This window comes from Bos grunniens, chromosome 14 (assembly GCF_055505025.1).
Source record: "Bos grunniens cultivar Pamir isolate PY7600 chromosome 14, Bosgru_T2T1.0, whole genome shotgun sequence".
NCBI classification, from domain to species: Eukaryota; Metazoa; Chordata; class Mammalia; order Artiodactyla; family Bovidae; genus Bos; species Bos grunniens.
Genome location: NC_141178.1, coordinates 81,263,088 through 81,286,207, shown reverse-complemented (window position 1 = coordinate 81,286,207; position 23,120 = coordinate 81,263,088). Strand labels below are relative to the sequence as shown.

Here is a 23,120-nt window from a genome sequence, read left to right as displayed (position 1 = left end):
GCTGTGTTTTCATTTGCACAGTGCTTTGTCAAAATTTGCACTGTACTCCTCCCACACTGGTTTCTAGAGAGTACACACACACCCCCTAAGTCCTTTGCCAGAGAGTCTAGGCCATCCCTTAGCTTGACAAAGTTAATGCTCTGACAGTTTCCTCAAGAAGGCTCGTGGATTCAGAAAGCCCTAGCTTCTTTTATGTTGAAAGTTGTTTACTTGAAAGGTGGCTTGGCTGAATATAAAATCCTTGGTTCACATTTTCTTTTATTAACTTTTGTTTTTTGGTGGTTTTTTTTTTTTGGCCACACCATGCAGAATGCGGGATCCTAGCTCCTGCAAGGATTGAACCCAAGCCCCCTGCTTTGGGAGCATGGAGTCTTAACCACTGGACTGCCCGGGAAGTCTCTAAGTAATTTTTTTTAGTGCTGCTCAGTTGTTGCCTTGCTTTGTTTTTGAAAAGCCCCACGACAGTTGTTTTGTTTGGTTTTGTTTTGTTGTCTTTATAAGTTATCTTTTGGCCTGGAGACTTTGGAAATTGTTTTCTTTATCTTTGAAATTCAACAATTTTACTAAGAAATGTCTAGATTAGACCATTCTGTGTACATTTTCTCAGGTACCTGATAAGTCTTTTGAATATGTAGATTTAAGTCTCTACGTTTCTAGAAAGTTCTCTAGGTTGTAATTTTTCTCTTCTGGTTTATTGAGACATAATTGGACATACAGCACTGGTTAAGTTTAAGGTGTACAGGATAATGATTTGACTTACATATATCATGAAATGATTACCACAGTAATTTAGTGAACATTCATCATCTCATATAGATACAAAAGAAAAAAAAGTATTTTTCCTTGTGATGAGAACTCTTAGCTTTCCTTTCTTTGTAACTTCCACGTATAACACGCAGCGGTGTTCATTAATCATGCTGTACGTGGCGCCCCTCGTCTTCTTTATAACTGGAAGTCCTTTTGACCACCTTCATCTGATTCCCCCATCCCCACCCCTCACCTCTGGTCTCTCTTTCTGTGAGTTTGTTTGTTTTGAAGTATACTGCTGCTGCTAAGGCGCTTCAGTCGTGTTCGACTCTGTGCGACCCCATAGACGGCAGCCCACCAGGCTCCCCCGTCCCTGGGATTCTCCAGGCAAGAACACTGGAGTGGGTTGCCATTTCCTTCTCCAGTGCATGACAGTGAAAAGTGAAAGTGAAGTCGCTCAGTCGTGTCTGACTCTTAGCGACCCCATGGACTGCAGCCCACCAGGCTCCTCCACCCATGGGGTTTTCCAGGCGAGAGTGCTGGAGTGGGTGCCAGTGCCTTCTCCCTGACCTGCCACACTGCGCCAGTTCCTGATGCACAGCATGCTGATTCTGTGCTTCTGTACTTTTCAAAATGCTGTCAGCCTGCAAAGCCATTACCTTATCACTGACTGTATCCCCCACCCTGTACATTCCATCCCCATGACTTATTTTGTAGCTGAAAGTTTCTGCCTCTTAGTCTCCCTCGCCCACTTCTCTCTTGGTTATAATTTTAAATATTGGTTCCGTCCCATTGTTTTTTTCCTTTTTCAGAGACTCCAGAGATTCACATGCTGTTCTTTCCTTGCCTGTCTTCCATTTCCGCTTCTTTTTCTGTGACCATTAGAGCTTCTCTTAAATTCATCTTTATTGTCTTGGTGGTCTCTCTACTCTTCCTCAATGTTCCTTTCTAAATTTTCACTCGAGTTGTATCTCTCTTGAGCACCTTATAATTTTTATTCACTTCTGAGTTCAGTCAACTCTTTTTTTCCTTTCTTATTAGAGGGTGTTTCTTGGTCCTTTTTGAATTTATAATTCAAGGTGGTTTTTCATGTCTTTAAATGCTTGCTTGAGTATATCGACCTGCAGGAGAGGTGTTGTCTTACACTTTTTTTCTGCATCATGATTATCAGGGGAGGAATTTTCTTATTGGATCTGTGTTTTCTGTTTTCCAGGGAAGGGTTGCAATAACTCTGTGAATCTGTTAATTTTTCTCCTGTTTGTATACAACACTGCTGCTGCTGCTGCTAAGTCGCTTTAGTCGTGTCCAACTCTGTGCGACCCCATAGACGGCAGCCCACCAGGCTCCCCCGTCCCTGGGATTCTCCAGGCAAGAACACTGGAGTGGGTTGCCATTTCCTTCTCCAATGCAGGAAAGTGAAAAGTGAAAGTGAAGTCGCTCAGTCGTGTCCAACTCTAGCGACCCCATGGACTGCAGCCCACCAGGCTCCTCCGTCCATGGGATTCTCCAGGCAAGAGTACTGGAGTGGGGTGCCATTGCCCTCTCCAATATAAAACACTATTGGAGTGTTTTGTAGGATTTCAAGTTCAATGGCACCCTCTTCTGTCAGCATAACAAAGACCAGATAACTTAGCAGATTTTTAGTTTTGGTGGTAGGTGGGAGGGTTGTGTGTCCTCCACTTTCGGGGGTGCTCTTTTTCTCGTGCAGGTCTGTGAATTTTTCCTATTTCACACCTTTACCTTTCACTAACCGGTTTCAAAGGGTACGTCTTTCTTTTCTGCCCTTTCTTTCCTCCCCAAAGCTGCGTGTCTCGGAGGCTGCCCTTCAGATGAGCATCCTTTTCGGTCCCTTTCCTGGGATCCATGCTTTGGTTTACTTATTCTCCTTCTTTTTGTTGTTTCATAGTCTCAGACTTAAGATGGACCTCGTCTTCCTGAAGATGATTTAGATCGGCTCCGAGCCCTGTGAGCAGCTCCCGTCTCCTCTCCTCTCCAGGGTTTCTCTCACCCTGCCTTTATCTGCCGCAGAGCTTTGTGGAGGAGCAGGGGTGGGTGAGAGAATGAGGCACTGCGGGCGGGGCTGGCATAGCTCTCTCCTGCTCGCAGCGCCCCTCACGGCACACCGTGGTGTGGAGTAGCTTCACTTTTCTTCTCGCTGTATGGTTTCTCAAGGACATTTTGAGAGGCGAGGGGACCCCGGCAGCCACTTCTCTCAGCTGCTCAGGTCTATAGATCAGTTTTACCCATACTGGAATTTATATCTTGTTTCCTCAGTGCTAAGAAGCACATTTTTCACACGTCAACATCTATGCCGTGGAAGCACATTTTATACTGACGGCACCTTCACCTGGGCTGACGGGGGTGGGGGGTTCTCAGTCACCTGGGGGGACTCTCAGCCGGAGACCAGTGCAAATTTTAAAGTCCCTGCTGGAGGGTTTTTGGGGGGGCCACACTGGTGGTGTGAGTTCAGAGCCCTGTGTAGGTTTCGTGGTTCAGATTCTCAGGCGCACCCTCCTTCTTCCCTTCACAGGCTGAGCAAGCACCGGGTCTTCTCGCTGTTTCTTCCTGCAGGACAGGCTCTTTATCTTCTCTTGTTTTACCCCGCTCACCGTGTACACACAGCCCATGGGGTCCCGCCTTTGTGATGGGGTCCCTATTAGACTCCCGTCTTGGATAGCTTCCCTTTCTTAGGAGCACATGAAATAACGGTGGTGTGTCCTACAAGTGCCAACAGAAGTGTGTGATTCATGCCCTTCCAGTAGTCTTTTGTTGTCTGTTTTTTTTTCCCCTCAACATTGTGTGTTTAAGATTCATCCCGTTATGTTACACACAGTTGGAGTTCATTCACTTTGAGTTGCTGTGTCTTGTCCCATCTTGGTAAACACCAGTTACCCCTGTAGTGTGGATGGACGTGTGAGTTTGGGTCTGTGCTTAACACTGCTGTGAAGCTGCAAATACGTGTGTCCTAAGACACACCCACACTCAATTTCCCTGTGCAGTCATGTTACTCACCTCAGTTCAGTTCAGTTCAGTTGCTCAGTTGTGTCCAACTCTTTGCGACCCCATGAATCACAGCACACCAGGCCTCCCTGTCCATCACCATCTCCTGGAGTTCACTCAAACTCATGTCCATCAAGTCAGTGATGCCATCCAGCCATCTCATCCTCTGTCATCCCCTTTTCCTCCTGACCCCAATCCCTCCCAGTATCAGAGTCTTTTCCAATGAGTCAGCTCTTCTCATGAGGTGGCCAAAGTACTGGAGTTTCAGCTTTAGCATCATCCCTTCCAAAGAACACCCAGGGCTGATCTCCTTCAGAATGGACTGGTTGGATCTCCTTGCAGTCCAAGGGACTCTCAAGAGTCTTCTCCAACACCACAGTTCAAAAGCATCAATTCTTCGGCGCTCAGCTTTCTTCACAGTCCAACTCTCACATCCATACATGACCACTGGAAAAACCGTAGCCTTGACTAGACAGACCTTTGTTGGCAAAGTAATGTCTCTGCTTTTCAATATGCTATCTCACGATGCAAGATACTCCCAACATGTTTAAACCACCTCTCACACCCACAGTATTTTTATGTATGTAGTTCCTGTTACTCCACGTCTTCACTGACACTTAACATCAATCTTTTAGCCAACCATCAAACTTTTAGTCAGTCTGGTGAGTGGTATTAATCATATTTCCATGTTAATTTTCAGTTTTCTGATTAAATAATGAGATTGTACATCTTTTCATGCAATTTTTGGCCATTGGGGCATCTTCTTTGGGATGCCTGTTCAAGTATCCTACAGATTTTTCTGTTGGGTTGTCCCTCTTTTTCTTATCAATTTCTAGGAATTCTTTACGTAATCTGGGTACAAGGGCTCTGTTGATTATTATATTACATATCTTCTCCACTTTGCAGTTTTCCTGTCTCTCCCTCACTAGGTCCTTTCATGAAGAGGAGTTCCCAGGTCCATCATTTATTCTCAGACGTTACCTTATAAAAGTTCTAGAGTGTGGGAACTTCCCTGGTGGTGCAGTGGTTAAGACTGCTCTCCCAATTCAGGGGGCCCTCAATCTGTCTTCGAGGAACTACCATCCCACATGTCACATGGCCAGGCAAAAAAAAAGCCCTGGGCTTTGCCTTTCTCATTCATCCCGCCGACCGCCCAGCTGAGGGCCATGTGCAGGGCCCTGCCCTCAGGCTCTCTGCCCGGCACTGCTGCCTGGGCCAGGCCAGCACCCAACGTTCTCATTCCTACAACTTTAGAACGATTCACCTCCCTGAGCCAGAAAGCCTCTCCTTCCTCCTCCTCCCCCGCCCCCTCCTCCTCCTCCTCCTGCGAGGCTGTCCTGGCCATTCGTGGCCCTTTGCCTTTCTCCGTAAACTTCAGAATCATCGCCAAGCTTCCTCGTTCTCTTTTTCCTCGCCCACCCTAGGGCGACCGTTTTATTGGACCGGCCCTCGGAGCTGGACCGGGAGTAACCCTTGCTTTGTCACCCTGGCTCACCCACCCTGGCTCTGGGTGTGGCCGGCTTTCTTTAATTTAGTTCTTTAGGTAGAACAGGGATTCTTCTCGGCAATCAGATGCACACCTGGGAGGCCCTCGTCGGGACAGAAGCCGGGGCCCTGGTTACGAGCTGCGCCTGAGGACCAGGCTGCCCGCCCGCACTGGCTCCATCCCCTGCTCACCCACCCAAGGGTCTCCATTCTTCTTCTTTCATTTTATATACTGTGTTTCATCCAAACACATTCCTAAAACATTTTATTTGCAGTTTCTATAATTTATATAAAGAGCATCACGATGCATATAGTCTTTGAAGACTTTTTTCACTGGCCTTATATTAATGTAGATTTTTAGGTCTAGATTCTGTATCTAACCTAAATCTAGTAACATCAGTTCTTCTTTCTTTAGGATTGTATTGTATGTCTCTTTCCACTTTTTTTTTTTTTAAATAGACTTTTTTTTGGAGCTGTTTTAGATTTACAGAAAAATTCAGCAGAAGTTGCAAAGTTCCCATCTACTTCCCTCTCCTGCCAGGCTCTTTTCTTGGTAACATCTTGCCTCAGTGTGGTAGGCTTATTACACTTGATAAACCAATATTGCTATATTATTATTAACAGGTCTATAGTTTACATTACAGCCCGCTCTTGGGGATGTACATTCTATGGGACAAATGCGCAATGACAGGTATTGACTATCATAGTATCAAACAGAATAGCTTCGTGGCCCCCGCCCCCTGCGCTGTCTGTTCATCCCTCCCTCCTCTAAACCCCTGGCAACCTCTGATCTTTTGACAGTCTCCATGGTTTTGCCTTTCCCAGGATGTCATAGAGCTGGAATCATCCTGTGCAGCCTTTTTAGGTTAGCTTCTGTCACTTTCTGATAAGCTTTCAGGTTCTTCTATGTGTTCATGTCAACCACTCTCACCCCCTAGGAGCTCTTTCTCATTTCTTTTTTGTTGGGGGCGGGAGTGTGAAACGATCCCCACAGTAAGTCTAGTCGTCATCATTCCTAGTTACAGATCTCTGTCCTTGTGACGAGAACTTGTAACGTGGCAGAAGCTGGAAATACGCAGGACAATGCTGACCGTTGCAGTCGCCCTGCACTGTATTACGTCCCTGTGGTTTACTTCCCCATTTCGCGTACCTCCGACTCCTCACCTCTAGCAGCCCCCAACCTGTTCTCTGTAGAGAGGAGCTTGGGTTTTGTTTCTTTGGGTTGGATTTTGGTTTCATTTAGATTCCATGTATAAGCAAGATCATGTGGTATTGGTCTTCCTGTCTCTGATTTATTTCACTGAACATAATACCCTCAAGGCTGATACGCGTTATCTCAAATGGCAAGATTTCCTTCTTTCTTATGGCTGAATGATATTTCATTTTATGCACACACATACACATACACACATATAGGGCTTCCCAGGTAGCTCAGTGGAAAAGAATCTGCCTGTTGATGCAGGAGACGTGGGTTCAATCCCTGGTCAGGGAAGATCCCCTGGAGAAGGAAATAGCAACGCTCTCCGGTATTATTGCCTGGGTAATCCCATGGCAGAGGAGTTTGGCAGGCTACAGTCCAAGGGGTTGCAAAAGACTTGGACATGACTTAGCATCTGAACAACAACAGCCTGCGTGTGTCTGTTGATGGGCAATTATTTCTTCTCCATGCCTTGGCAATTATAAATAATGCTGCTATGAACATGGGGGCTCACATATCTTTTCAAATTAGTGTTTTCATATTCTTCATATAAATTCGCATAAGTGAGGCCATGTGGTGGTCCGATTTTTAGCGCTTTGATGAATCTTCATACTGTTTTCCATAATGGCTGCACCAATTTACATTTCCACCAATAGAGTGTGAGGGTTCTATTTCCTCCACATCCTGGCCAGCACTCATTATTCCCCGCCGCCTTGATAACAGGTGTGAGCTGACAGCTCACTGTGGTTTTGATTCCCGTGTCCTTGATGATGAGAGACGCAGAGCATCTTTTCATGGACCTGTTGGCCATCCGTATACCTTCTTTGGAGAAGTGTCTGTTCAAATCCTCTGCCCATTTTTTAATTGGACGGCGTGGGGAGCTTTTGTTTATTTTTGAAATTGAGTTGTGTGTGTGTTTCATATGTTTTGGATATTAAAACCCATTTTCATAAGTATGACTGGCAAATATTTCCTCCTGTTTACTATGTCGCCTTTCATCTTGCTGATGGTTTCCATTGTCGGGCAGAAGCGTTTCAGTTTGATGCCGTCGCTTGTTGATTCTTGCTTTTGTTCCCTCTGCTTTTGGTGTCAGATCCAAAAACTGATTGCCAAGACTGACGTCAAAAGCTTACCGCCTATGTTTTCTCCTAGGCGTTACACAGTTTCAGGTCTTACATGCAAGTCTTCAATCATTTAGAGTTAATTTTTGTATTTGGGGTAAGATAGAGGTCCGATTTTATTATTTTGCATGAAGCTGCCCAGTTTTCCCAACACCATTCGTTGAAAAGACTGTCTTTCCCTGCTGTATGTTCTTAGTTCCTTTGTCGTAAATTAGTTGAGCACGTCTGTGTGGGCTTATTTCTGGGCTGGGAACGCTTCCTTAACGTGGCTTCCAGGCCCACACTTGCCTGACCCTCCCTACACCTCCCCGGCTGCTACTGCTCAGCCTCCTGGCTGCTCCCGCCTGTCCCCTGACTTCTTAGCTCGGGGATTGAAGGGCTGACCTCAGGCCTCATCTCCACTTACACTCCTTCCCTGATGGCCACACCCCAAGACCAGGCAGAAAGGCCATGGGACTAGACACACCTGACCTCCAATACCAGCTCCCGGTTATGAGGCAGGGCCCTGATCAGGGCACACCTTATCTCTAGTCCTCAGTTTCCTCACATGCAAAATGGGCACAAGGACTCTGCAAAGCCCTACACACACCAGTGATGGCCCCTAAGTTGGCCCAGGTCAGGCCCCAGGGAGCTGGTGGCCCCCAGCAAACCCAGGCCTAGAAGGAAACGTCCACTGTATGGCAAGCCCTAAAGGCTGCGCGGGAACAGGCCCTGTGAGGAGGCCCAGAGGCAGGAGAGGAGGGAAGGCAGGCAGGTGCTGGAGGTCAGAGGGCAGGGGTCAGAGAGTGATAGCTTTGGGTATCAGCTAGACTTATCCTGACTGTACTTAGGCGCCATGGAGGGTGACAGAGTCTGCCACTGGGATGAGAGGGGCCTGAAAGAGGGAAGACCGGGGACCACGGGCCAGGGCAGCCAGCCCCACCTCTGTGCAGCCCCCGGGCCGCACACACCGCTGTCCAGGCCCCAGCCCTCACGCCCCTCCCCCATCTCACCCACCCATCCTGCCAGGGTTCAGCTCAGGACCAGCCTGGCTTCCTCCCAGGCACCCCACTGCAGGCACCTGAGCCCTGAGCACGGTGGCTGCTGCTGTGACCTAGGCTGGGCAGGCTGGAGTCTCAGTGCCGCCCTCACACCACCCTTTGCCTGCAGCCACGCTTTCCGATTGTGGAGGGCCCTGGGTGCCGAGCAACCCGTGAGCCACCTGGTGCTGGCCGTGCTGCTGGGCTGGCTGCAGAAGCGGCCCCTGCCCACTAGGACCAGCGGCAGCAGCCCCCAGCCCAAGAAGGCCTACCTGCGCTCCCTGGCCGTGAGTCTCTGCCCCACCACCCCAGGTGCCATCCCAGCTGCCTTCTCGAGTGTGTTCAGTCACACATGGGTGTGAGGCACCCACCACGTGTGCCAGGCCCCAGGGAGGGGGAGCCCCATACTCAGGCTGTGAAAGCCCTGGCCTGCCCAGCCTGGCCTGGACAAGGGGGCCTCCGAGGTGGCCCCAGCCGGGAGCTGACCCTGGGTCCAGGCCCAGCTCCCCACTTCCCGACCGAGGGCCCTGGACCCCTCCCGCCAGGTGTAGGCAGTGAGGAAGGGCATGGAGAGATTCGTGAATCTGCCCCCATAATAGGGTTCTGGAGGAGTCTTGTAGGCTGCCTCCAGTGGCTCCCACCCTCCTGTAGAAGTCCACACCCACTCCCCACCCCACCCCCTAGCTTTCCCCACAAGCCTAGACCCTGCTTGCACAGCCCCCGGAGCAGGAGGCTTGTTTCCTAACATGCCTCACCTGGGCTGGACTCTGACAGGGCTGCAGCTGTGCCCCAGCCCTGTTTGATCCAGGGCTGAGAACCCACTTGTACCCCCTAGCCCCCTGAGCAGTGGGCAGAGCCTCCTAGGCAAGCTGCTGCCCCCAGCCGAGGGGTGTGACAGCCACACTCGGTGCTCGGGGAAGCCCACCCTGTCTCCATGCCAGCCCTCCATCAGCCTGGCTCCTCAACACCCCCAGACCCGGAACCTCCCTGTTGGAGACCAGACTCAGCATGGGGTCAGCAGGGCGGCCTTCCTGGGTCCCGCCCTCCTCTTGTCATCCCCCCCACCTTGAGAATATTCTGGACCCAAGGCCCCTCTCCAGGTGTGGGAGGCCCTGGGGCTGATGTCTGGTAGCTCCCCCTTCCAGGACCGTGTGTCCCCCACCCAGCATTCATTCACGGGCATGTGCCAGGCTCTGTGTTGGGGGCATTGCAGGGAGCACAGCCCACAGGGCGGAGGGGCCAGGCACGAGGCAGTGACTAAGGGTGGAGGGCAGAGCAGACGGGGATGGTGGGCTGGAGGACCCACCTGCAGGGCCGGCAATGGGAGGGGGCGGGCGGGGAGCATGCAGGGTCCAGAGAGCAGGCCGCGACCCCCAGAGGTACGTCTCACACGGGGACTTGGCTGTGGTCCCGGAGACAGCAGGCAGGCACAGGGAGGTGAGGTCGGCAGTGGGTTTTGTGGGAAGCCCGGCCCCTCAGCGTCCCCTGCCACCCCCACAGGCCATGAACACGCTGCACGAGCTGCAGTTCGCCCGCGAGTTCAAGCAGGCTGTGCAGGAGGCCTTTCCCGAGCTGCTCCTGGCCCTCCTCTCCCAGACGCACTACCTCCTGGAGCTGAACCTGCCCGAGGAGCCCCAGCCCGGCAAGGAGGCCCAGGAGACCGCCCTGTTCGGCCCCCAGAGGTAAGGCCCGGGCCCCAGAGAGGCGGTGCGCGGGCTTCCCAGGGCTGAAGGACAGAGCTCCACCGCCAGGCAGCTTAGAGCCGCAGGCGGGTATTCTCGCGCGGTGCCAGAGGCTGGCGCTCCAGATCCAAGGTTGGCAGAGCCGCACTCCTCCGAAACCTGCAGGGGAGGCTCCTTCCCGCCTCCTGGGTGCTCCCGGCTTGTAGATGGCCTCCTCCAGTTTCTGCCTGCAGCTTCACCGTGTGTCTCTTGTCTCGATTGCTCTCTTCTTATGAGGACGTCAGTCCTGGTGAACTAGGGCCACCCTGACCTCATCGTAACTTGATTCCATTTGCAAAGACCCAAATGAGGTTATGTTCCTGGGTACCCGGTGTCAGGACTTGGATGGTTTCTGGGGACACAGTTGGATCCCCAACAGATGTGATTCCAAACACAGCTGCCTCCAGCAGTCAGCGTGGAGGGCAGGTGGGTGTCCCACTTCCTTGGACTGTGGGTGCCTGGCAGCCAGGATGCCCGGTGGCAGCTGGCCCACAGGGACTCCCAGGGCCGGCACAGTGCACCGGATCTTACCCACATGTGGTCCCTGCGGGGATTCTGAGACGAATATTGCCTTCCCCTTTGACGGATGAGGAAACAGGCTCGGAGCGAGCCAGAGGCTTCCCCAAGCCACACAGAGTGTCTGTGTGCTGCCGACCTAGAGCCCATAGAATGGCAGGGGTGTCTGCCCAGCGACCACTTGGCCCTGCAGGCAGATGCCCACCAGATGCTGTTGCACAGGGTGCTCGACCCTGACACCTTCTGGCTCTGAGGTCGTGGACAGTTGTCAGCCTCCCCCACGCCCGCACCTTGACCATGTGGACAGGACTTGTGTGGGAGGGTCCATGCCCCACGCCTCACTCGGGTGGTGGCACTGGCTGGCCGCCTGGCCTTCCCCTGCACGAGGGTGCATCTTGAGAAATCCATTAAGCGAGTCTTTAAAAACCGCTGGGGCTGACTCTTTTCATTTGTTTGTATTACGATGTGCTTCACACAATTTGTCAGTTTGAACAGCTCTCCCCAAGGCACATCACTGAAAAAAAAAATGTCACTTCTCTCATATTGCTTCTGAATTCGAATGTGCATAAAGTTCTTTTTTATTCAAATCAACCATACAAAATGCATGAATCTTCCCTAATAAGCTAATAAAACGTTCTCCTCCCCGAAATAGGAGGGTTAGGAGAAAGCTCTGATGAACCGCCTCCATCCATCAGCTTCCCTCCCCTGCCCCCATGGGGCCAGCCTCCACCTGTTCCTCCCCTGCCCCCTCCTTGCTGCCCTCCACCCCAGGTCAGATCAGGCCTCACCTGTGCTTGGAACCCTCCCTTCCTCTTCCCCTTCTTTTAACTCCAAGAAGGGCTGAATCCTTCCAGCAGTCCAGTGGCCCTGCATCTGGCTCCCCATCACCTCCAGAACCTCATTTCCTGCCACACATCGTCATCCTCTACATGAACCTTCTGCTCCAGCCTCAGCGTCTTCCTACCGTTCCTCGGAGCCCACGCTCCTGCCTCAGGGCCTTTGCACTTGCTGTGCCCTCTTCCTGGGACGTTCTTCCCGACGGCCTCACCTCCTGTGGCTCCCAACCACCTCCGTACAACAGCAGTCCTGCTCCTCACTGTTATGTTCTCCCATCTACAGCTGTCATCTGTGCCCCGTATGATGGAGGCTCTGGGGAGCAGGGACGTCTGTCTGTCTCATGTAGGGCTCTCCCCTGGAGAGCAAGGGTGTCTGTCATCTCACTGGGGAGTCAGGGGCCTTCTGCTCAGAGCCAGCTGTACCAACATGCTCCAGCAGCATCAGCCCTCCCCTTCCATCTCTCGGGTCTTGGCTTCTCTCTGGGCTGATTCTTCTGAAGAGAAGGGTGGGGGTCCAGCAACCACAGAACAGACCGGCACTCTGGTCTCAGTCCCTCAGCTTTGATGGGCCCAGCTTAGCTCACACACTCACCCCTGAACCAATCGCCTTGGCCACAGGGGCAGGTAGGACTCCTACTAAGCAGGTCTGGGTCCACACCCTCCCTGGAGCTAGGATGGGACCTGGGCCCCCTTCCCCAGAGGACAGCTACAGTACTGGTACCATCCCCAGGGACCCGGGAGTGGGGCAGGCCAGTCAGCAGCGATGCTGGCCAGCCGTCAAGGACATTGAGGAGGTCTGCAGCCGCTCCCAGGCCTCAGAGGGCGGGAGAGGCCTCAGAGTGTAAGCGGAGCACTGCAGTCCCAAGTCTGACGCCTGGAGGATGCAGAGGATCGAGGGAGCTGGGTGCCAAGGAGGAATCTGGGCGCAGCTGTTGAGAGGCCCACTGGCCTGTGGTTGCCCCCGAGAGCACTGTGGGGAGGGGTTGCAGCCGTACCTCTGACAGCCATGCAAGACTCAAGGCAGAGTCAGGCTAGTCCTGGGCCTCTGAGGTTCCTGGCATCCTGCTGAGCTGGGCTGGCCCCTGGGACCAACAAGTGAGGGTTTGGTTCCACTTCCTGCCAGGACACAAGCACCCATTCCAGCCCTGACTGTGGGACCCTCCCCTTCCTGTGCATCTCTGATGAGCAGAACCCCTTTCTTGTAGAGACATTTCCTGCTTTGGTCAGTTCTCAGCCAGCTCCTTCTCAAGTCGATGTCCATCCCACCCTACGAAGGACTTCTCATTCCTCTTGTTTCATCCATTATGGGCTGAGTCTCTTTAACTCTAATGGAGCATCTCATTTCTCCTCATTCCAAAGACATGCCCATCAACCACTTAGAGGTATAAGCCAACATATTTCCCTTTTTGCCCTGGCTGCCAGGAAGCTTGTAAATAAAGTTCAGTTCAGTTCAGTCGCTCAGACGTGTCCGACCCTTTGCGACTCCATGGACTGCAGCAGGCCAGGCTTCCCTGTCCTTCACCAACTCCCAGAGCTTGCTCAAACTCATGTCCATCAAGTCAGTGATGCCATCCAACCATCTCATCCTCGTCAGGCCCTTCTCCAGCCTTCAATCTTTCCCAGCATCAGGGTCTTTTTCAATGAGTCAATTCTTCGCATCAGGTGGCCAAAGTATTGGAGCTTCAGCTTCAGCATCAGTCCTTCCAATGAATATTCAGGACTGAATTCCTTTAGGATGGACTGGTTTGATCTCCTTGTAGTCCAAGAGACTCTCTTGAGAGTATATGAAGTTACTGTTGAGTAATCTCTCACTGTGACACAAGGTGCTTCCTTTTGTTTCTTACTTCCTGATTAGTCTTCTTTTCAACTTAAAGCTTTAAGTTTAATTTAAAGCTCTCTTATTTAAAACTGTATTCGCAGCCCTAGGTTTTGGCAGTTGACAAGTAACAAATCAGCAATGAATAATAACATGCTGTGTGCCACCTGGATCTGAGATCCAAGATCGCCTCCTAACCCTGCTGTGAGCGCTCCGGGCTGGTCGCTCGTCTCACAGCCTTGGTTTCTTCTTCTGTGGGAGGGGCTGGTCCCTCCCTAGGTGTTGGGAGGGTCAGGAGCAACAGAGGACTGGGCAGCCTCTATGCTAGGGCGACCCTGGGTGAGCGGCCGACACTCTGGGCCTCAGTTGAGGGTTGGAAGTCAGGACCCCAGCCCACCTGTCTTCTCTTGGATTTGTCCAGTTGGGGTGCTGTGGTCTCGGGCCCTGGGGGCCCCCTGACTCCTCAGACTCGCGGTGAGTTGTGACATCACAGGGAGTGAGCTGGGATCCCTGAGCAGGGAGGGATGGATGGGGAGGTGCTATGCCCCAGCCTGGAGTCCCCACAGTCCTGCTCGGACCCGCCTCCTTTCCTGCCCTCAGCCTTGGCCGCCCTCCCGCTCTGAGGTCGAAAAGAAGAAAGGATTAACAGACCGTGGATCATTCGGTCGAAACTTGCTAAGTGTACTGGGGGCCCCACTCTTACTAATGAATACAGACGGTGTGTGCTGTGCCCCTGAGCGTGCTGTCAGCAGGGAGGCATCCATGTGCTCAGGAGCTCAGCCCCATGGAAATGCAGACAGGGTCCGGTGACGGCCCAGTGACGATGCCTGGAGAGGGCCACGAGGTGAGGCAGAGCCTCGCAGGGGAAGACACAGGGGTGCCCCTACCTGTGGGTCTCTGAGGACGGGCTCTGAGCACAGATCTGAAAGATGGTTAGAGGTCACTGTGTGGGGAAGGAAGGGTGGACAGCCTTCCAGGCAGGGGGACCCCAAAGTGGAGAGACAGGAAGGAGGGGACCCTGAAGCGGGGGGAGCCATGGGGGCTCCATGCCGAGGGAGTGACAAGACCTGGTAGGCACTGGAGAGACGTGGAAGCGTGAGGAGACCCCACACTGCCTCCGGAGGCTCGCGTCCGGCGGCGGGGCTCCAGCTGGAGAGGAAGAGTCCCGCCCCAGTCCCTCATCAGCCTGGGGACGCGTCCCAGGGTGCTGACGCACAGGAAGCCCCAGCTCCGGGCGGACCCCGCAGGCTCCCCACCTCCGCACCTTGCCCTCCAGGCCCCGCCTCATCTTCAGGGCCCTCTGCCCCTGGCCTCCCAGGGCGAAGCAGGAAGGGAGGGGAGTCCTGCGCGGCTGGCCTTGGACCCCAGGGGCTCTGCCGTCTGCTGGTCACGGGGCTGCGTGGGTTTCAGGTGACACAGGTCCTGGTGCAAGGCCAGGGGTCCCCACAAGGGAGGTCATTCACCCCGAGAATCAGCAAGGGAGCCCCAAGGATGCCCTGGTGCGGCTGTGGGGCACAGTGACCCCACGGTGCCCCGGGACCAGAAGATTCCAAGAGTCCTCACAGAGCAGACAAAATGCCACTCCACCCGGAGCCCCCTTCCCCCAAAGCCGTCGTCACTCCGGCTGAGACCAGTGACCCCGAAAACTCAGCCACTTCTCGGTGGCACGGCTTGGGGCGAGAGGACAGGCCCGCTGACATTTGTGCGGGCACCACCGGGGACTCACGGAGTGGCATTTCATCCCTTCACATCAGGTTTTGCAAATCTGATCAGAGTGGCTGGCCCCTGGTCAGAGCTGACAGCCTCGCTCCGGGGGCCGCTCACAGGTCCAGGGGGAGCCACCAGGCACGGGGTGGCTGGGCGGGGAGACAGACCAGAGAGCTATTCCTGGGCCCTCGGCCCTGCGGGGCCTGGGGCAGCCCTGGGCCTGTGGCTCGACAGCACTGCGCAGGCGTGGAGCCCGGAGCCTGGCTGGGCTCTGCTTCTGCGGGCCCTGGCCGGGCTGTGTGAGCAGGACAGGGCCCCCGGGCAGCACAGTCCCTGACCCACAGGCGGTCTCACCCTGCTGCAGTCTGGCACACTGTCTTGAGCCCACACAAACACGCCGCCAGCGGAACCCGGTTTCCCGCATCTTCAGGGTCCCAGCACTCTCTGGGCTCCCGTAATGCCACACCCCCAGCTGCCCTCCCACCCCGTCCACTCCCCCTGCATTCTCAGTCCCACATCCAAATAGCACAGTCTGTCAAGGCTCAGTCAGACCCCCTCCACCCTGCAACTTGGGGAATCACTGGTCCCCTGGTATCTCTACTTCTCTCTCAAGCCCTGTCCTCTCAGCCTCAGCCCTGAAAAGCCAGCTGCAGGCATCTCCCACTGACCATGCGCCTAGCCTATCTGGAGCTTCCCCCTGGAACCACCCCTATCCCAGGACAGCCCCTGCCGATCCTACACCCCAACATTTCTGCTGAAGGAGGGCAGGAGCAAGCTGCCCCAGGGAGGCTTGGTGCTGCCAGGCCCGGAGCAGGGACGGAAGCCAGGAGGGACCTTTCCACCCAGGGCAGGTGGGCACTCTCCCCGGGGCTGAGGCTGCCCAGTGACCCCTCTGCTCCCCAGCAGCACGTCACTGGAGGCGCTGAAAAGCCTGCTGTCCACCACCAGGCACTGGCAGGACTTCGCCTACATGGAGCTGCAGGGCGCCTGGGACCTCTTTGCCACCATCCACACCTACCCACAGGGCGTGGGCCTCCTCGCCAGGTAGGGGCGGGGTGGGGCCAGGGGAAGGGGCCCGTCCTGGGTCAGCCCTGCCCAGGAGGCTGGGCTACGGACTGCAGCGACCCCCAGGACCTGCCATGAGCACAGCCCCAAGGACTCACACGTGTGCACACAGGGTGCCAGGGTACGGATGGCGCGGCTCACTGGCACACCCTGGGAGCCTAGAATGCAGACCTCTTGCCCGACGCCTAGCCCCCGTCTTGGCCGGAGGCTCCTAGGGGACCAGGGCCAGGTCCACTCCTCTGTCCATCCCATGCTTGGCCCACGCCAGTGGGTGCAGAAGGAGCAGGAGAAGGTCAGACAGAGGCGTGCCCACTCCGCTCAGCAACGCTTCTGGCCACCGGGCCCCTGGGTGGGTGGTGGCAGGAGGGTGGCCAGGGGCTGTGCCCACGAGCCTGCCCGCCTTCACCCTGCGCCCAGGGCCATGGTGCAGAACCAGTGCAGACAGATCAAGGCGCTGACCTTCCAGCTGCTGCCCAACCTGCATAGCCGGGAGGAGCGGGAGCGGAAGACGGCCATCATCATCTTCACGGAGGTGGGGGCCTGCACCCTGTCTCCAGCTGAACCCACTAGGACCTCCCTTGACCAACAGATTCCTCACACCCCGCCTTCCCACTCCCAGCTCCTCGGGGCCCATGGTCGGGGGCTCCTGGTTTAGGCCCCTCTCCACCTGCATCCTGGGGGACCGTCTCTCTCCTCCCCAGCCCTGATGTCTTGGGGTCTCACCCCTGGAACGGTGAAGCTGAGAGGGCAATGGCTGGAGCCAGACAGGCACTGGGTATACCAGGCCCTGGGGCTGAGAGCTGGGCCATGGCCAGACAGGTGAGGGCCTTTGTCATTTCCACAATGGACAGAGCCTGGTGTGACTCCACACACCACCCCTGTAGTGAATCTGGCTCTCCCTCCATGGGGCTGGGTCTCCAGGTGCCCTATGAGCCAGGCTGCATTGAGTATGTTGTTCCCAGCTTCGCTGTGTGACCTCAGACAAGGCCCTTTCCCCCTCTGGGCCCGTTTCCCCAGTTATGCACTGAAGGATTGAAGCAGCTTGGCACTGGGTTTCAAACACTCATTAACCAAGATACCCAGAGAGGGGCAGGTCAGCCACCCTCCCCGAGCCCCAGCCCTGGTCCTAGAGCCCGGATCCCACAGACACAGGCCCCCTACAAGAGGCTGCCAAGCCTGATCCGCCTGCCCGGGGGCTCCCAGTTCCTCTACAGCCCCACCCTGCTGGAGGTGCTCCCCAAAGAGGTTGCCCTGTCCGTGCTGGTGCGAAGCCTCAGGGACCCCAGCCCCGAGATCCGCGTGCTGAGCCTACAGGGCCTAGGGAACATTCTTTTCCACCCGGAGAAGGTAAGCGGGTGCGGGAGCGGTGATAGACGCCCCGGAGAGCGGCTGGGTGCACAGGGCTTTTGTGTCGTTGCCGTTAGAAACCTGCCCTGCTGGTCCAGTCGGTGGTCGGACCTGCATCCCAGCACCCAGGTGGTGCTCAGAGAGGGTTTGTGCTGTTAAGTGACTCACTGGCTGAAAACAGATCTAATATTGTAGAACCAGACAGAGTTTAGGAAGCCAATGAAGCTGCCGAAAACTTGTTTGAAAGTTGCAAAACCAGCCTAGCTTGCACAAGGAGTCCCTGATAAGGTCTTTGATGGTAGAAACTGTTCATTTGCTGACATGTCACTTCCTGACAGTTCATCCAAACAGTTCACACTGCACCCAAGAGGAGCAGAAAGAACTTGTGGAAAAGGAACTTAGCTTTTCCTTTTTAAAGTAATGTAAAGCTGGGAAATGGTCATTGCCACTTAGAAGGTCTGGGGTCACCACTGGTGCACCCACCTCCCTGCGACGTGAGATGCCAGTGACTTCAGTGGTACCCACCCAACCAAATTTGTCTTGTCTAGCCCCCAAGACCCCTCTGACTCCTGGGGAAGCCAGGAATAGGGGCAAAGGCAGGGTAGGGCGGAGGAAGGGAAAGTTGGTCTCCAGGACTTGGCGGGGGGCCCTCTGGCCAGAAAGGGGACAGACAGGAAGGCCCTGGCAGCCGACTGACATGGGTTAGTGCTCCCCTGACCCCAGGAGGACCGCAGGGTCTCAGAGAGAGGAACCCTGTCCCGTCTGTCCACAACTCCCGGGGGACAGACCAGGGCTAGGAGCACGTGTCCCCGGACGGCAGAGCCAGGGCGAGATGGAGTGGGGTGGGTACAGTGTGGGTGCCCAGGCATGGATGGGGGTCTGGAAAGGGGCCGCAGAGGGAGCCAGCCCCGGCTCGCACGGCCCACCGGCACCCGCCCCCGCAGGGAAGCCTGCTCCGCGGACAGCTGCCGCCCTTCCTCAACGGCTTCTTCCAGAGCAGCGGGCAGGTGCTGGTGCGTGTCATGGGCACCGTGTCGGACGTGCTGCACCGTCTGGGCGCACACAGCACGGAGGCCCAGGGCCTCAGCATTGCCATCAACACCCGCTCCTTCTTCGATGATGTGAGTGCGCCCGGGAGGGGCGGGCACCCCATCTCGTGGCCCTCCAGCGCCTTCCCCGGCTCCCTTCCTTGAAGGCCGCTGTCCCACTGGGGCAGGGAGGTGGAGGGGCAGGGCAGCTCCCTGGGTGTGTGGCGTGTGTGGCACAGGTGGGCTGGCCAGGGGCTGCCGCTGGCACTCGCCCTGCACCTTCAGCTGAACGCCAACCTTCATCTCAGCCCCACGCGTCCCTACCCTCCTGACTCATGAGCCCCTGTGGATAACAGATTCTCCTTCAGGGCAAGTCAGAGGGATAAGCCTGCCCTCCCAAGTCAGCATCCGTGACACCTGGGTTGTCAGGATGCAACCACAGGCATGAGAGAGGAATGAGTGTAGGTCCCTGAGGATGGCTGTGACCCTCCCCAGGGGCTGGTGGAGGTGGGAAGCACAGCCCTGCCCCGAGAGGTGTGTGAGGGGGGAGGCGCAGCCCTGCCCAGAGCCCTGTCTGAGGGGGGGAGGCTGAGTCCTTCCAAGAGCTCTGTATGAGGGGGAGGTGCAGCCCTGCCCTGAGCCCTGTCTGAGGGGGGAGGCCGAGTCCTGCCCTGAGCCCTGTCTGAGGGGGGAGGCCAAGTCCTGCCCAGAGCCCTGTCTGAGGGGGGAGGCCGAGTCCTGCCCAGAGTCTTGTCTGAGGGGGGAGGCCGAGTCCTGCCCCAGAGCCTGTCTGAGGGGGGAGGCTGAGGTCTGTTCCTGGAGTCTGGAGCCCCAATGAAGGAGTCCTGCTGAGGGTACTGGGCCCCACGTCCCGCCTGAGTGGAGGGTCCCAAGGAGGGTCTGGCTGGGCTCCAAACCTCTGTCTTGCAGGAGCGGGACGGGGTCCGGGCAGCGGCCATGGCCCTGTTCGGGGACCTGGTGGCGTCGGTGGCAGGCCAGCAGCTGGGCGGGCTGCGAGCCCAGGTGCACCAGAGCATGGTGCCCCTGCTCCTGCACCTGAAGGACCCCTGCCCCGCCGTCGTCACGGTCAGTGCCTGCGCCCGGCCTTCGCCTTGGCGGGGCTGGGGCCCCACGGCGGGCAGGGTGCTGCTGAGAGCCAGGGACACCCCCTGGGCCGCGGGGCCAGCCCCTCCCTGGGTTCCTGCTCCTCCCTGTGTGCACACACGTGCCCATGTGTGGCTGTGCATCTGTGGTCAGGACACCGTCTGTCCTGCTCACTGCTGTGTCTCCAGCGCCAGGCATGTCCTCGGTGCAGGTGGTTCATTGAACTTGAAATATGGGCTGAGCCCTGCGTGTGCCAGCCAGTGCCCCGCACCAGGCCATTAAGAATTGCTCAGCCTTCCTGCAGCTCCCGGCCACTGGGGGGATAAACAAGCAGCCAGTTTCTAAGCGGATAGGGACTGAACACTGCCTTCAGTCCAGCGGGGCCGTGGTGCTGGCCAGGGAGGCGGGTGGGCTCAGGGTGCAGCCTGAAGGCAGCGGGAAGGAGCCGGGGAGCCCAGGAGGGCCGCGCCCACTGCAGCTTCCTCAGAGCCACCGCCCACGCCCGGCCCTCCCTGCTGTCCCGCAGCAGGCCAAGTTCGCCTTCTACCGCTGCTCCGTGCTGCTCCGGTGGCGGCCGCAGCACACCCTCTTCTGCGCGCTGGCCTGGGAGAAGGGCCTCAGCGCCCGCCACTTCCTCTGGAACTGCCTGGTGAGGGCCCGCAGCGGGGAGGGGACGGGAGGCTGGCCGCCAGGTCCCTGGGGCCGGCCAGCTCTGGCCCCAGTGAGTGACAGAGACGTGCTCCCCAGATGAGCCACAGCCAGGAGGAGTTTGGCATCCACTTGGCGCAGGCCCTCAGCTACCTGCACAGCCGCCATGACCACATCAAGACCTGGGCGGCACTCTTCATAGGTGAGCAGGGCGGGGGGCCGGGCTCAGGGACCCCCAGGCCGGCCCTGCCTGAGCACCCTGACCCTCACCCTCACCCGTTCCTCCACTGCAGCTGGAACGTGGGTTCCGCTGGCAAGCGAGGAGAGGGGCAAGTGAGGGGGTCTCAGGGGTTCAGTTCTTTGGGCCGGGCCCTTCTGTGTTCTGGCCCTGTCTTTCCAGCGGTCCCTCACACAGGAGAACTCCTTCCCTATGCCAGGGAGGGGGAGAGGGAGAGAGGGAAGAGGGGAGAGGTTCAGCAGCCCCCTCCCACTAGCCAGCATGCTCCTTGTCTGTCACACAGGTTATACCATCTGCTACCACCCCCGGGCCGTGTCCCAGATGGTCAGTGACGTGGACACAAAGCTGCTGTTCTGCAGTAAGGGATCATCCTTACTCCATCTACCCCTATCCATGTCAGCAGGGAGCACGGGCCCCCAAACACAGCGGGCAGGGTAGGGAAAGGGAGTGCCCAGGCCTGGAAGGCCGAGGAGGTGGGGTCTGGGTGCCCAACTGCCCCCACCCCATGTGGGAAGGAGGGTGCTACTCCACCAGGGCTGTGGGCAGACGGGGCGTGGAGGGTACCTCTGATTCGTCCCTCCTTTCCTGGAGCTTTTGAGGATCTCAAAAAGAGTCCCGAACCCAGCGTCCGAGACTTCGCCAGCAGGCAGGCCTCCTTCCTTCAGAAGATGGCAGCCAGACCGCGGTGACCTCCAGCTGTCATCCGCCCCGCCCCCCCGTCCCCCTCCCCCGTGCCCACCACACCGCGCAGCCCTGCCCTGTCTGCATAGAGCTTGGCTACATGACATTTTTCCATTTGAAAGAAAGATCTAGATTCAACAAAGAAGCGTCACATCTCTGCGCTCCCTGCCCACCATCCCATGGGTCCCCCGGAGACACTGGCAGGCCAGGGGGTGGGCACAGATGGTGTGTCCCCCAGAGACAAACTGTGAAGTCTGGGCAGGGACTCCCACTTGTGGCCACCAGGTGGCTTCCCGGTGACTGGAGCCCAAACCACGGCCCGCCGATGTCCTGGGTGCTGAGTGGGCACTCCCAAGGCATCCATGGCCCTCGGGGCTCACGGCTGAGTGGAGTCACCCACCATGGCGCCCCCGCAGGCTTCAGTCTGTCTCCGGCTTAGAGCTCCGTGGTCACTGGGAGGCTGATGGTGGGGAAGAGGTCCCTTGGCTGGTCTCCCTCTGCCCAGGGGACTCGAAGTCACCCTCCACCCCCGTCTCTAGCCTCCTGAGCCCCGTCAGGGCTGGCACCTGGGGTTGGCAGCAGAACCGGCCTGGCTCAGTCAGATCTTCCAGGTGGGCTTGGCTCACCCTGAATGACTGAGGTGAGGATCTCAACACTCTGAGCCTCAGCTGTCCCATCTGTAAAATGGGTAGTAAAACCTTCCTCCAAGACCCCTTGGAAGGTTGAGTCCAAAAGAGGTCCCCAGACTCCGAGGGAGCCCCTGAAGACCCACCTGAGCTTCAGCGGGTCTTTCCCCTCCCAGCCTTGGTTTTTCCACTTGTGCAATGGTGGGGGTGGGCCCTTCCCTCGCCTGAGAGCGCCTCCCTGCTAGAGTCCTCCCTAGGGTCTCCCCCAGCTGGCCGCTCTCCAGCAGGAGGTCCAGCCCCGCCCGGCCTACCCCCTGCCTTTCCCCCCACGCGCCCTCCCAGGCCCTCCCGACGTGGCCCAGGCAGAGCTTCTACCCAGAGAGCTCTCCCCACATCCCCTGCCTTGGGACTGCCACGTAACCTGGCCCTCGAGGGCCTGCCAAACAAGGCCCCCCACCCCTCGTCAGGCTGTCCCACCATCCCCCATGGACTGTGAGCCCCTCGGGACAGGCCTGGGGTTGCACCCAGGAGGCCCCACAACTTGGATGGTGGGTTGAAAAAAATACAGCAACTGCAGACTCACTGGTGTTGTTCAGTATGACCGGGGAGAGGAGTAAAAGACCCTGGGCAGAGCTGGGCCCCTGCCCGCCCGTCTGCGAGTCTCTGAATGGCACCACTTGAGGAGGGGCTCTGGGTGGGTTTGGCTTTTCACAGCTCTCCATTTTGTCCACAGGCCCCTGTGGATGCCCTCCACCCCACTTCTGCTACAACCCCTGGGTGGGAAGAGGGTCCCCTGAGCCCAGCTTGGGGGGGGGTGCCATCTCCCCTAAAAGGGAGGCCTTCCTGGTTCCCCACAGTGGGCAGTGGGCAGTGGGGCCTCCTGCACGTCCCCCTGCCCCACCCCAGTTCATCCTGCCCCTGGGAAGTCTGGTCTTAGTAAAAGCCTGGAGCTGGGTAGGCCCGGGCCCCAGAGGCTTCTGCAGCCAATGGTGACTGGATAAACCCCCAGGGGGAACTGAGACAGGTGAAGCCTGAAGTTGAGGGAGCACAGGCCTTACCAGCAGGGTGGAAGGCTCTAGACCCGGGCACACAAGAGGTGCCCCAATAACCAGCAGCAACAGTTGACTGCCAGGCTGGCCACAGCAAGCCAGGGGCGGGAGACAGGGCCTGAGACCTGGTGGGTGGGCCACCATCCCACCCGGGAAGGTGCGGCCAAC

At 56.8% G+C, this 23,120-nt stretch overlaps 1 protein-coding gene across 2 annotated transcripts in view; it reads left to right on the top strand.

The window, feature by feature from the left end:
- Positions 1–21,419, top strand: part of LOC147359747 (maestro heat-like repeat family member 5) — a 60,711-nt gene extending 39,292 nt beyond the window's left edge. For both annotated transcript variants that reach the window (XM_086337555.1, XM_086337556.1), the window contains exons 20-30: positions 8,701–8,857; positions 10,071–10,252; positions 16,070–16,210; positions 16,649–16,763; positions 17,435–17,578; positions 18,523–18,699; positions 19,537–19,692; positions 20,237–20,359; positions 20,458–20,560; positions 20,880–20,954; positions 21,188–21,419. In XM_086337555.1, the coding sequence (XP_086193681.1) occupies positions 8,701–8,857; positions 10,071–10,252; positions 16,070–16,210; positions 16,649–16,763; positions 17,435–17,578; positions 18,523–18,699; positions 19,537–19,692; positions 20,237–20,359; positions 20,458–20,560; positions 20,880–20,954; positions 21,188–21,285 (1,471 nt within the window). In that variant the 3' untranslated portion in view covers positions 21,286–21,419. The remainder of the gene's footprint in view (positions 1–8,700; positions 8,858–10,070; positions 10,253–16,069; positions 16,211–16,648; positions 16,764–17,434; positions 17,579–18,522; positions 18,700–19,536; positions 19,693–20,236; positions 20,360–20,457; positions 20,561–20,879; positions 20,955–21,187) is intronic.
- Positions 21,420–23,120: the final 1,701 nt, after the last annotated feature.